General features: G+C 34.1%; 1 protein-coding gene and 1 long non-coding RNA gene across 3 annotated transcripts in view; one reads left to right on the forward strand and one right to left on the reverse strand.

The window, feature by feature from the left end:
• Window positions 1-1116, reverse strand: part of EPYC (epiphycan) — a 35617-nt gene extending 34501 nt beyond the window's left edge. The window contains exon 1 of the mRNA XM_060023878.1: window positions 952-1116. Coding sequence (XP_059879861.1) covers window positions 952-1116 — 165 coding nt within the window. The remainder of the gene's footprint in view (window positions 1-951) is intronic.
• Window positions 1-15554, forward strand: part of LOC132433273 (uncharacterized) — a 295039-nt gene that overhangs the window by 254698 nt on the left and 24787 nt on the right. The gene's annotated exons all lie outside the window — the stretch shown is intronic.

Here is a 15554-nt window from a genome sequence, read left to right on the forward strand (position 1 = left end):
AAAAACAGGAAAAGAATAGTGCAGGGGGAGAATATGTAAAAACTACTGTACTGTGAAAATCTAATTCTTGTATTTTAGAAGGCAACATAAACAATAATGAGAATGTTTACTATTTTAATAAAGATGTATCTAAGTCCCATGCAATTTAAATACATGCTTTTGTCTAAATATTTCATTTTCCTAGTTGTCAAAAGTAGTTATTCTAAGAAAATTTACACTTGAATGACTGCCCCAAATATGTTCTGATCTTGTAAAGGTGATGTAATTTCCCTTTCGGTTTATTTGTACTTAATTAGTTTTTGTCAATGTTGTACATTCATTAGACTCCAGCATTTCAAGATCTGCTTGTTTTCTGATTCAGAAAAATTAGTCTGTATCCTTTAGTTATGTAAAAAGCCTACCATTTAATTAGGAACATGTCATATCAGATTTAGGTAACCGTCTGTAACCTTGCCAATGCCTACATTACTGCTGAGGGTAATCAGTCATTTAGGGAAGCGTATTTGCGCTTGGAATACAGTAAAGTTTCAAATCATTGTCCTTTTTCTGCATTCTTCTAGTTTTCTTCTATTACATTTTAATCTCATGTCTTTTTTCTTTACTTCAAACTTCTCAAACTTCCTTATCATTTTATATGTACTATTTGAATTCACCTTTTCCTCATTGATTGCCTCTTCCCCTAATTTTCTCTGTTCTAACTTGATAGAAACTTTTATTTTTCAATTTTATGAGGAAATATAAAGAAAACAAAGTGAAGTATAAAGAAAGCAAAAGAGTTTCCCAATGTTAACCTCCATCACATTGAACATGTTCTGGAGAAAAAGTTAATACGAAATTATTGATGGAACATCTCCACTTATAAGTAAACAAAAATCTATTTAAAGAGAAGAAACCCTAATAATTCCTCATACAATGCTTTAAAAAGTCTCAGGAGTGGGAGGAATCAGTTACCTCAGCTTGACCCATTGGTATGTTTTCATAGTTGTATAGATTATCCAGGTCTTCTAAGGTGGCATCATAGGTTTCTGAGTCATAGTTGATGGATTCTAGAGTTGGGGCGGTCACAGCAGCATCCAAGATGACAAGTCCCAGAACAAGTCTTGCTAATGTTTTCATTTTTCAAACTTTCCTAATCATAAAATATTAAAACACATACATATTTAATTGATAATAACTTATGAATAGTTTTCACTAAATAGGAATGATAAATCACTGTCAATACTGAGAAACTCAAGCTGGTAGCTTTCTTTCCATGGATGATAATTTATAAACATAGCACATGAAGTTGTGTGGCTTCCGAGGACTATTGATGCCAGATGCTCAAAAGAATTCACAAACCTATCCGCATTTTTACAGTAGATATTGGAATTATGGTGAAATTGATTTTATTTTATAGAGAAACATGGAGAAAATGGTATGCAGAAAGACTGTGGTATACTTATTCACAAAAGCCTTCACATTATCTAAGAGTTTTACCACTTACTAAGCATTAAGATTCTTTCATCAACTCTGGGATGTAGGGATGATGAGGATGATGATGCTGATCACTATAACTGTCACACCACTTTACAAATGAGGAAACCAAGACAGAGTTGGCTAGTAATACAGCTAGGACTGTTTCTTGTACATTTAAGTCTAGGGCTTTTTCCAGACAAAATAATGAAGGTTTGTTTTTTCTTTCTTTTACTTCTTTGTTGCCTCTGGGTGTCTTTAATGCATACATAATTTAATATTTACACACATAAAATTAATGTTTCATGCAATGTTTTCAAAGCTTGTCTTAACTAAATGGAGCAGACAAGAAAATTATTTTTTTCCTTAGTCCTTTTCCTTTTTAGTCCTTAGTGTTTTATTTCAATCCTTAGTGGCTATCTAAAGTTTAAACTTAGAATCAATAGGAATACATGTCTGAAAGTCACCATTTAGCAAGATTTCCTTAGAGGAGGATTTGCACACACATGGGATTAGAGCAATCTTTTGTTTTGTAATTCTTTAATAAATGCTATTCTTAGTTTCCATGGTAACATCATGCTTTGGGGAGAATCAGTCAAGATCTTATAATTTTAATTATTTTAATTCTGTATGTACTCCTTTGCATACATTTTAGTTTAGAAAAAAACTCTTATGTTTAATTTAAACATTTAAATTAGGCCTATGAAAAGTGTTACCTAGTGATCATTCATTGAGGAAGCAAAGTATTTGTAAAATTTTGATCAAGCATATCTAATTTTAAAGGTTTTGTATTTTGGATACACTTCTTGGGTTTACTTTAAGAACAGTACATGTGGTGTTTGTACCTATGCACACATACAAAAAGGAATTCATGATAAATATTACTTTCAAACTTGAATGCACTGGCAGACAAATTGACCTTCAGTTACTTGAAAGAAAGTCTTTATGAAGCAGGTTTAGGCAGAAGGATGTGAAATTCCTCTGAGAATAGGAAGTAGTACAAGGAGCTCCTTTTTATCCTTTCCTATGCTTTCTTCAAATAAGTTTTTTATTCATACTGGATAAACTAAGCCTCTATTTTACTTGCCTTTGCAGAGGTCTTTGCAGGATCTCAGATTTGGAACAGTTTTATGCAATTATCAACAAAGTCCTACTTAATAAAACAGTGTGATTTGCAAATCCTTCAGAAACCATTCTCCCATATTCAGATGGGAAGCATTAACAGTGGCCACCACTAACCTAAAAAGTATATAGATTTCCTTGTACAGTTCTGGCAACATTGATTGTTCAAAAAACTTATGCACTTGCTTATTCTTTTTCTCACTTCATACTCTATGTTTGATTATATATATCTGCATATTAGAGTTTACTTACATTTGACATATCCCCTAAAGCTATCATCAATAAGGCAGTCTGTGAACCTTAGAAATATGAAGAACACATATCCATGTATAGTTTAAAAAAGCATGTTCCTTCCTTCGAATACTTACATTGGTATTTAATGTAATGTCTTTGTTGAAACTTTAAACATAATGTCCTCTCTATACCATTTAATGACATTTTAATAGCTTATACTTATATAAAAATTTAAAATATATAGCTTAAAAAGACATTGTAAATGGAAAATTGTAATATAATCAGTATATTTTAAACACCTGAAATCTTATCATTTTCTTCTTTTGCATAATATTTCAATCAATAACAATCAATAGTGCCTGTCAATACTGGCAAAGAACGTGTTCCATGTCAGGGCACCTGACTTAAGGAATATATTGGAAACTACTATAATTTTATTGGCATCTAATTTTATTCTCCTGGCTCTTAAGATCAACTATTTTTCTGTATGTTATGAATTCCTAAGCTAATTCAGAATTTTGGATTTTCCAAGAATAATATAAATATAAAAAGAGCAAAAGTAAACCCAGCTGATTGAATCAAAGTTCACCACAAAATATTAAAGCAAGTTGAATTATTTTTTTAAAGGTTATTATAGTAGGGAAGAAAGTGTATAACCTGAGAAGAAAGCAAGTGTAAAAACTTACCTTTGGCTCCTACTTGGTGAAATGGCACACAGTGACTGAGGACGCAGAGCCAGTGGTGTTTGCCCCTGACCAATAGTTGTGAATTCTGGTCTGTGGGAGGTGGAATTTATAATACTCAATTTTCTGTTTGGAAAAGCTAACCTTGGGAAATGCTTCTCAGTCTCTAAAAACTCCAAATTATTTTATAATCACTCAAATTAAGCAGTAGAATTCAAACTACAGAGTATATGAAGCTTTTGAAGTTATGTTAAAGGAGGTATAATTGCAAATATGTCACCTTAAAGATTTTAAATGGAAAAAGTTGGTTTTAACATATCTCATCTATAACCAATTCACCAGTTAAGACATTAATGTAAACAGTGATACTGTAGATGGATATTTCAGAAATGTTCTAATAAGAAGTAATTTTCCCAAACCTTGCATATCTTGAATTGTTTTCTTCAATTTTCACTAATGTTAACTGAAGTTTAGCAAATGTTGCAAAAACCTTACCTGTATAATGTTGGGTAAGTAAAAGCAAAAACCAAAACAGAACCAAAAAAATATTTTGATTGCTTGGAAAGCTTCGAGAGCAATCAAACCATGAACCTCTTGCATGAATATTTATGAAAAATTATGCCCAGAAATAATGCATAAATATGATCTGAGTGTTTTGAAAAGAAGGCTCCTTTTCTTCTCTTTTATCTATCAGAGCCAAACAAATCAAATTACATTAAAAAAAATTTTCTCCCAGAGTACAAGATTTGTTTTAGGCTTTTGGTACCTGACATGGTTTGTGAAACTGAGATTTATTATAGGTATGGAGAGAAAATATATTTGTATTAAATCTCCGTTCTTCATTTCCACTCACACTGCAGAAGTTCTAGAGAAAGATAAAACTTGCATTTTGTATTCTGGTATGTGTTATGTAAATCTAGCTCTCACCTGTGCATCAGGAATCTTTCCTCATGACCAGAGGTGAATAGCTTTATGTACTAGACTTCAGAAACAGGTTTGGTCCTGGACAAACTGACGGAGGAGATGGCATGTCTTCAGAACTCTCTTCCCCTTTCTTCTTCCCTCCCATCTTTCCTCCCTCAGACTGCTTTGTCCGTGTCTTCAGGGCACTCTCAGTCATTACTCTCATCATCTATACCTGCTTCCAAATAATTTGTTCTCAGTGTGAGTTATTTTTCTTGGGACCAGCTTTACTTGTAATGGAAGCAGTGATACAAGGTAAAGTATGAAATCTACCAAGACCTCTCAAGCAGTAGAGAGGCCATCTTGGAGGCAGCGATTTCCTCCTGGCAGTCCTGCATGCTGGCAGTCTTACCACATTATGTAGAGGCTGCTTTCCGAAGCATTTCTGGAAAGAGGCCTGAATCTGAATTCCTACACTGGCTCTGTTAAGCAGCAATGTCCACACTGTGTGTTAGATGATTTTATATGTTGTTAATTCTTTTAACACATTCTCAATCAGAGTGATCATCACTCTTTACAGAGGTTAAATTATCCAGTGTCACATGTGACACAAAGAGAAAATCGATTGGGACAAGTTCCCAGATGTTACTGGGCCCATCTAAGGGATATCGGTGAACGTCAAAAGGCAGATATCTCTCAGTTACTTAGATTCGAAAGCTGCTTACCTGTCACTAGTGTTTCAGATCTTTCAAATGCTTTAGAATAAAAATAGATGAATAAAATATCCATGGAAATATCTAATATTTCTTCCTCTTCCTGCATTATTTAGTCTAGTACTCTGCACACATTGTCAGGTGACGGTGAGGTGGGATCTACCTAGTTCCTTGCTTTCTGGAAGGCTCTGGCTGACTTTGTAAGACTATTTCCGGAAATATATAGTCTTATATATACATATATATGTCTTATATATAGAAGTAATACTATATACAGAATTAACATTATATTAAGACAAGTACAAGTCTTAATATAGAATTGAAAGCAGAAATGATCATTTGTCAGTATTCTCTTCTTCCAAATTCTCTTTCCTTATAAAAATGGAGATTGTCATACTGAGTGAAGAAAGTCAGACACAGAAAGACAAATATCATATGATATCGCTTATATGTGGAATCTAAAAAAACAAAAAGGGTACAAATAAACTTATTTACAAAACAGAAGTAGAGTCACAGATGTAGAAAACAAACTTACGGTTAGCAGGGGTTAAGGGGGAAGGGGAGGGATAAATTGAGAGATCGGGACCGACATATACACACTACTATATATAAAATAGATAACTGATAGGAACTTGCTGTATAGCACAGGGAACGCTACTCATTACTCTGCAATGGCCTATATGGGAAAAGAATCTAAAAAAAAAAAAAGTTTGGATATATGTGTAGGTATAACTGATTCACTTTGTTGTACACCTGAAACTAACACAACTTTGTAAATCAACTGTACTCCAATAAAATTTTTTTTTAAATGGACAATTTAAAAAATAATTTATCTTATTCTTATTTGGACTCTCTCCAATATTTCAAAATCTGTTTTGAACTGTGGGAGCTCAAATTTGTAACCGCCTCATGAGGCTCTAATCTCCATTGAACGGTGAGGGAGGATTAATTACCAGTTCTAGCCTTTCATATCCCTGGTAAATATCTTCTAGTTTCATGATAATTTTCTTAATAGAGCCTGAACTTTGTTATCAGACACCCTTGGGAGATCAGTTATTATGACAAGTTGTATTACCTAGTAACAGAGGCCTTATGCCTTTATCCCTTTAAGATATCCCTTAAAAGTATCTGGCTATCTCCTGACAAAGGTTTTGCACTGCAGTCCTTTAAGATAGTGGCTGTGTTTTCTTCTTCACTCACATAACTCAAAGAACACACTACTGTTCCTTGCTCTACTTTTTCTCTTCCAAACAATTTCTTCTTTTTACTCTTTCAAAAAACTCCATCCATTCTGAAACTCATGACATCTGGTTTAATTATCTACAACCTCTTCCCCGTCCCCAGCTCCTGGACCTCCTAGTCGAGCCTCTCCTTGTCAATGACTTTTGCTCCTGCCTCACTCATACTCTCTACCGATGCCTGGTCATCATGTCCGGTGACGTGCTTCCATGTGCATAATCCACGTACCGTGGTGGCCTAGGCGTTGCCTTATCTCCTCATGTGTAGTAAAGTTACCCACTATTATTGTCATACCCTCCAGCTTATTATCACCGGGCATTATATAACCCTACTACTGGGGTATTGTTAACCATTTTTCCTTTCACCTCATGAGAACTTCATTCCACAGACTGCATCTCTTTTTCACTATTTATTAAATCTCCTATCTTCAAATCCTTCCTTAACTTTAGTTTTGATGGACCATTATCATAATTACTCCCTTTCAAGCACTTTCTGCTTTCCTTCTTTTTTTCCTTTTATCATACTCATTTATGAAGACTTAAATTTCGGTTGAACACAACACCCAACTCTCTTCTCTCCTGCATCTGAGCAGCTGTATATTCCTAGTAAAAATCATGTACAACAATTGGTGTTACTTTAAATTCTCAAAGATAAGCATCAACCCTAGCCAGCAGATCTGCTGTGTTTCTGATGTTGATTCCCTTTCCAACACTCTAAGATGACTACATTATAAGATTTTCCTTGTCCTTAAAGTCTTATATTCCTTTTCTCCTCACGGAACATCCACAGAGTGATGGTAGAAGTCGTCAGAGAAGTGTTCAATTAACTTTCCACTATAAAATCCACCTGCACTTGTATGTGTCTTCTTTGTTTTCCCTTCTGTGACAGTGCAAGAATTTAGAAGTAAATTCCCCAAATGATGCCCAGCATCTAATTCCCTTTCCTCTTCTCAAGGCCTACACTTCTTTAATTATCTCCTCCCCCTCAGTATCTCCCCTCCCTACTCGGTCAATTCTATGTACATACATGGTCTGTGCAGTCAGGCAGGCATTCTACGTAACACAAGCGAACTGAATGAAAATACAAAATACAATGGGTACAGTAGTAGCCGTGAGAACACATGCCATTTCTAAAATAAAATTCAAAATCAAATTATTTTAAAACACTCCAGAGTCTAAAAATGTATCTACAGACTTGAGTCATCCTATAAATTCTTCAATGATAACTTCAGATATTATGTCTTATCTTTAAAAAATAATGGCTCTTAGACTCCACATTTTCCTCCTCCTACTATCCCATTTTATGACCCCTTTTACAGAAAAAATTCTCAAAAAATATGGTATGCATTTGCTATTTCTTCTTGCTCTGTTCCCATTCACTCTTCATTGTACTGCAGTTTGGGGTTCTGTATGGGTAATTTCCTGGCTTTGCCTTTACTGCTGTCCTGGCAGCCCACCTTGGTTTCCATACCTCATTGGCTATACCTTCTCAATTCCTTTCTCAGCCATCTATTTCTCTACCGGGCCTATAAATGTTGGAGTACCTCAGGTTCTAGTCTTTGGGTGACTTCGTCTGTTTCCACTCTAAAATTACAACAAAAACAAAAGTAATTTTAATAATAACTACCATTTTGAATGCTCACTGTGAGCCTGGCATTTTTTATCATCCTCACTTATCGGAGAGGTAACCAAGGTCCAGGGAGATTAAGTGACTTCAGCTAGTAAGAGGCAGAGCCAAAATCAGAGCTGAAGCCATCTGGCAGCAAAGCCCAAGTTCTTAACCACAACAATGAACCACCGCCTTATGTTTAAGTTTCCCAGCATTACATCTCCAGTCTGCACAGTTCACTCTGAGCTGCTGACTCTTTTATGCCATTGACTACTTAGAACTTGACGTCTTCACTTGGATGTCTAATTGGAAAATCATAATATGCCTGAAATAATGGCCTTTGGACCCCCCCTAAACTGTGTTCCTCTACTCTGCATCTTATTAAATGATATCACATCTCTCTAGTTGACTCCAGCCCAAGGCTTACAATTATTGTAGATTTCTCCCATTTCCTTAATGTGTCTCTTCCATCCAATATATCGAAGAGATCAGTTCTACTTAAAATATATCTTATTCCACCATCCTCTCTCCCATGGACTACCAAAAAAGCAGACTTCTGGGTCTCCTTGCTTCCTCTTTTGTGCTTCTATCATTTACTCTCCAAAGACCAGCAAGAGGTCATTTAAAATGTAAATATATAAAGCTCCATGTTTTTTCATTGAATATATTCAGTAGCTTTATATTTCTCTTTGAACAAAAATCTAAACTCCTGAGCCATGTCCTGGAAAGCTCCCCATCAGCTGGGGCCTACCTACTTCTCTAAGCTTAGATCAAACACCTCTCCCTCAGTCACTCTGCTGCAGTCATATGGCTGACCTTTCTGTTCTTGAATCACGCCCAATCACTGTTTCCTCCAAGTATTGCACTTAATATCATTGCCCCTCATTTTAGAATGAGTGGCTCACTTTTTAAATAGTTTACATTTCAGCATAAATGTCACTTCAAAGGGCCTTTCCCTGTCCCCCTCACCATCAGAGCAGACCCACTTCCTTCATGGGAAAAGAAGGTGATGCCTCACCACAGTTGTTTTTCATAGCACTTGCTACAACCTGTTATTATATTTTTCTGTTCTTATATATGTCTCTGTCAGGTGAATACAAACTCCACAGTGCATTATCTTTACTGGTCATATTCACAGTTCCATCCTTAATGTCTAAAGTAGTCCTTGGCCCATAATTTTTGCCCAGTGTTTTTTGAATGAATCAATCAATTAATGATTGACTGTATGAATCAAATGCAAAGTAATTCAAAATAATAAACAATCACTTAATAAACTGTAATGATGTCCTTGGGCTATTCTAAGATATATAGGATTACTTCCACTTATGATAACTGGTTCTTGGTTAACATGCTAAATTTATTTCTTTCTCTTTTTTTTTTTTTTAATTGCATTTTTCTGTTCTAGCTAACTGTCAATCTGTCTGGTTGGGGACACTTTTCAAGCCATTGCTCATGGGCCTCATGCAGCAAGCCTTTATGTTTATTTGCTAAAGACTTTCTTGTGTTACATACGAAGATATATAGTACAGACTTTTGATGAGAATCTGAGAGAGTTCCATACCACTTAGGACTGCTGGATAGAAGTATAGACAACTCCAAATCAAACTGACTTAGAAAAAAGGTAATTGGGGACTTCCATGGTGGCACAGTGGTTAAGAATCCTCCTGCCAGTGCAGGGAACATGGTTCAAGCGCTGGTCTGGGAAGATCGCACATGCCACGGAGCAACTAAACCTGCGTGCCACAACTACTGAAGCCTGTGCATCTAGAGCTGTGCTCTGCAACAGGAGAAGCCACCGCAATGAGAAGCCCACGCACCACAGCACAGAGTAGCCCCTGCTCGCCTCAACTAGAGAAAGCCTGCGAGCAGCAATGAAGACAGAACACAGCCAAAAATAAATAAATAAATAAATAAATTTATTATAAAAAGGAAAAGAAAAAAGGTAATTGACCCAAGTAACTGAAAAGTACAAGTTCCTCTTTTTCCAGAGAACTTCCTTTTGGTTGATGTCATAATTGGTGGTCTTCCACATGGAGGTGTTGGCTACATCTGCTCCATATCTTATATATTTTTAGGTTAAAATCAAATGAGAAAGTGGCAATTTTTTATTCTCATAACCCAAGAAAATATTTCCATTTGTGCTATTGATTCTGATCAAATCATAGGTTCATCACTCAAGAAACAAACACCAAAAAAATAACAATAGATTTGGGAGAATTTGGTGTCTATTTGGTTGAATCTGTACCTAATTTGAGGCTCTGCTTAAATGTTACCTTTCAGTTACTCCTTTCCTGACCACTCCATATAAAAGAGCACCAAATTCTTCATAACGCTTATAACTATATGACAATGCATAAATTATTAGTTTATTTATTTTCTCCACCAGAATGTTATCTCCACAAAACATGGTTTATCTGTTATGTTTATTGCTGTACTTCTAGTACATTGCGCTTATTAGGCATTCAATAAATATTTGTTGAATAAATTAATGAGCTGACTTAGACCTTTGGCCAAGTGCTTGAGCTTGCAACAGACTGAAAAGGGAGTGAAGAGTAGTTCCCAGAAAATACTAGTGAAAGAAGGGTGAATTAGTCATGCATTGCAAGTTCTTTTAATTTTTGTGCGTGGACTTTCTGAAAACTATTTTGGCTGTTTCTTTTGCTAAATTTCTGATTCTTATCTGTCTTGCAAATGAATTGGATGTAAGATATATACAAATCATTGATGAGCAATATGTTATGGTAGTATCATTAAATCTCTGCTTCATGCATAGTTTATGGTATACTATATTTTCCTTGTCATTTTCACATTACTCATGCTTAATCAGTAAAAATTAAAATAACAATTTTAGATACTGTTAATTCTTATTTTATCATAATTGAGACTCTGAATTGTTACATTTTACTTGTCTTTTTTATGTTGAATTTTTATAAAAAGCTTATTATTTTGGTAGAAATTATACATATTCATCATTATGAAAATTCAAGGACTATAATTAAGTTTTGAGAAAAAGGCAAAATAATCATCCACATGCTTACCACCCAAAATATTATTATCTCTGCATATTTACAGATAAAAAGGGATGAAAGACGTAGGTGTAAATAATATTACAAGATATAATACTGTGATATATTTTATTTAAAATATTTAACTTTACTTATATTTAATATGAGAAAAATTTACTGAACTTTAAGGAATTGGTAAAAGTTTGATAGACATTTTTTCCAGAAAATATACAAAATTATCCATTTAAAGATTAAAAATTATGAAAGTTATTGAGTTAAATCTTTTAAAAGTATCTCTAGTTTATATGCACTCATTTACATTTGCACTTTTCACTTTCCAATTTTGTTATATTTTACTTATCAGAGATTGATAATTTTTCTTTTTGTCTGAATACACGTTTGCTTCCTTTAGCTAACATATTTTGAGGGGTTCTAATGTCTCCTTCACTTTTATTTACATATTATAACACATTTAGTCTTCACAATGGCCTCCTGAAATCTTTCTTATTATTAATTTGCCCAAGATTATACACCTAAAATGCATCAGAGTTGAAACTATAAGAATCTGGACCCAGACCAATTATTTGTCCCATTATACAATTATGTGTCTTATGTTTGACCTTAGATATATACACAATAGTATTTAATACCAATGACCTATTCTTTTTTTTTCACATCTGCTTCAGTTTTGAATGTACAATTTTGATACAACTCTTTTTAAGCTATATTCCTTTCCATCCCTTATGTGCTATGTTCCCTGAGTCCTTGCATTTTTAAAAATGTCTGTGAACTTTTTACTCTAAGGACAAATAGTTTGGTGGGGTATTCTTAGGTAACATTTTTCTTAGAACATTGAGACATTGCTTCATTGTCTTCTTGCACTAAAGGTTGCAGTGGAAAAGTCTGAAACCAGCCTAATTATTTTCCACTTTTTAGGTCACTTACGTTTCCTCTCTGGAGGCTCACAAGATGTTTTCTAGATTTTGAACCTTGATAACATCACAAATGATGGTTTGCCCTTTACAGTTTCATATCAATCTTTCCGGAAGAAGAAGGTCCATTTTTCACTTGCAGGTTAATTACTATTGTTAATTTCAGGACAAATCTCTTCTAGCATACCTTTGAATTTTTATTTCTGTTTAATTAACTGTAATCATTTTTCTGGAATAATAATTATGTTGTATTGAAACTCATTTTGCTTTGTTCCATCACCATCATTTTTCACTCAGTCAATTTGTTTATTATTTCACTCTTTTTCTTAACTCTGCCACTATTATGCCACTCTTTTTCTTAACTCTGCCACTATTCTACAGATTTTAGTAAATATTTAAAAGTATGCCCAAAGGAAACTTAACAACGCCCTCCGTAGGAAGGTACTCTACCCTACCTGACTTGAGAAAGGGGCAATCAAACAAATCCAGGCCCTGCTAGACTTGTCTCTCATAAAGAATGAGAATAAAAGGCTAAGGAATGTTCTGAAGATCACATCCCAGGGACTATTAAAAATCTGATATTTAATTATAAGAATATAGAATTCTTACCCTTCCCAGCACCTTACTGCCACACCAACAGGGTATCAATATAAAAACAGATTACAAGTGAGAGTCACAGACTCTATTTAGGAAGTTCCAAGGGAAATCCAAAGGCAACAGGAGGAAAACAGTCTGACAAGGAAACTAGAATCTTCTGGCACCTACATTTATGTCAAAATTTAAACACAACCCAACTCTTAGCCAGATAACATAAAGCCTCACACTAAAAGCTTAATTACCTTAGTGCCTATTAACCCCATCGTGTCCAGCTTTCAACAAAAAATTACAAGGCATTCTAAAGACAAAACAAACAAACAGTCTGAAGAGACAAAGCAAACAAAGTATCAACACAACTAAGATATGGCATGAATTTTGAAATTATCAGATAGAGAATTTAAAACAATTGTGTTTAAGATGTTAAAAACTCTATAGGAAAAAGTAGACAACTTTCAAGAACAGATGGGTAATGTAAGCAGAGGGATAGAAACCCCAAGAAAGAGTCAAAAGGAAATTCTAGAAATCACAGACACTGTAATAGAAATGAAGAATGCTTTTGATGGCCTCATCAGTAGACTAAACATGGGAAAGGAAATAATAAGTGAACCTGAAGATATGCCAATAGAAACTGCCAAAAGTGAAATGCAAAAAGTAAAAAAAAAAATAAATGGAATATCCAAGAAATGTGGGAAAATGACAAAACATGTACCATATGTATAATAGAAACATGAGAAAGAAAAGAAGGACAGGAAGGAGCAGAAGAAATATTTGAAGCACTAATAATAGAATTTTCCAAAATTATTTATAGACACCAAAGTACAGATTCAGAAAACTTAGAGAACAACAAGCAGGATAAATACCAAAAAAAACGACACCTAGGCATATCATGTGCAAACACCAGAAAACCAAAGACAAAGAGGAAATCTTGAAGAAGTTATTATATGGTAGAGGAAACTTATCTTTAGAGGAATAAGAATAAGAATTACATTGGATTTCTAGTCAGAAACCATGCAAGCAAGAAGAGAATGGAGTGAAATGTTTAAAGTGTGGAGGGGAAAAAACCCCAAATCCTAATGTATTATGTATTCGTTTAACATACTTTCAAAAGTGAAGGAGAAATACTCTTAGACAAATGTAAACTGAGGAAATCTGTTGCCAGCAGATCTTCCTTGCAAGAAATGTTAAAAGAAGTCTAGAGAGAAGAATGATATAGGTCAGGAACTTAGATCTACATAAAGAAAGGAAGAGCATAAGGGAAGGAGTAAATGATAAAATAAAACCTTTTCTCTTATTCTTAATTTAATAAATAATTGTTTAAATAATCATAGCAATAATGTTTTAGGTGATTATAGCATATGGACAAATAAATAACAGCAATGTTATAAAGGATGGAAGGAAGAGGTTGGGAATACTCTGTTTATGGCAGTTTTATTTATGATCACCAAAAACTGGAAGGAATCAAGGTATCCTTCAAAGGTGAATGAACATACAGTGGTATGTCCACACAATGGAGCATTCCTAAAACAATTTTTTAAAATGAGCTATCAAACCATAAAACAACTTGTAAGAAATTTGAATACATGTTACTAAGTGAAAGAAGCCAATCTTAAAACTCTACATATTGTATGATTCCAACCATATGACATTCTGGAAAAGGGAAACTATGGAGACAGTAAAAAGATCTGTGGTTGCCAGGGGTGTAGAGGGAGTGAGTAGGGATAAAGAGGTGAGGCAGAGTGAATTATTAGGGCAGGGAAACTAATCTGTATGATACTGTAATGGTAGATACCTGACATTATGCATTTGCCAAAACCTATAGCACTGTACATCACAAGTGGCAAACCTTAATATAAACTATGGAATTTAGTTAATAATTATTAATATTGGTTCATTTATTATAACAAATGTTCCACGTTAATGCAAGATATTAATAATAGAGGAAATGTGTGCAGGGGGTGGGAGAGAGTAACATGAAAATCTCTGTACCATCTGTTCAATTTTTCTGTAAATCCAAAACTGTTCTAAAAAAGTTAAATATCCAGTCTTTTCATTTCAGACCAATAAAAAGATTATATATTAATGTACTCCCTAATTTGCCTCATTTTTTATGTGCCTATTATATATCAGGCACAGTACTTGGGGTATATGGCTTTACAGAATTCTCCTAATGTAGAAAGAACCTAGACTAAATATACGTATTATACCAGATTAAAGATTGACCACGTTTCATAATGAGGTGAATATTATTATGGGTACTACCTCTCCCACTGTTACTACTTTAATTATGGATGTGTTCCTACATTAATCTTCAGGGATAACCCACATACTGTGTACATTATATACCTATTTGAGAAATTTTGTCTCCTTTAGCAAATATTTGCTAAAGGAAAACATTTGAAATCAAAAGAGGCTTTTATCAGAGCAGGAAACCGTATCACACAGTACATTTATGATGTTCTTACTAGAAAATATTTTCTGACGTCTGACTTTTAAGGTCTGCGCAGACATATAAATGCCAGCAGTCTTAACACTTCATTCCCAAGTTTTCCAAGTCTGATGTTTGTTGGCTCTTGTTACAATTAATATCTAGTCTTCTCTTGGCTGAAGTTACTTTGTGTTGTCTAACTTGGTTAAATCACTTGTTCTGGATTGAATAAGTTAATTCATGTACTTGTTTACAAGATATTATGTTTTTCATCTTGGCCTTCACAGTGGGTGTAGGTGAATAGGCTTTTTGCTTCAAGCTTGATTCTGATCCCAAAATATCATCCAATTTTCACTCTTTCTGTTTCAAATGTTGATTTTACTCTGGTGTTTGCTGCTTCAGATAGCATTCAGTACAGGTTTTATAAGTTGCTACTAAGATTTTCTCTCCTATTCTCACAGGTTCCCCAGTTATAATCATTTTTTAGACTTTGTTTTTTAATTATTTAATACCAAAACCATTAACAAAAAGATAGATAATAAAAAAGAAAACAAATATACCTAAGACAGAGAGCTAGAATGGGGTTTTAGGAAGTTTATTAATAAGTGAAGAAAAATCTTAAAAGCAACTGTATAGTATAC

This window comes from Delphinus delphis, chromosome 11 (genome assembly GCF_949987515.2).
Source record: "Delphinus delphis chromosome 11, mDelDel1.2, whole genome shotgun sequence".
Classification (NCBI taxonomy): Eukaryota; Metazoa; Chordata; class Mammalia; order Artiodactyla; family Delphinidae; genus Delphinus; species Delphinus delphis.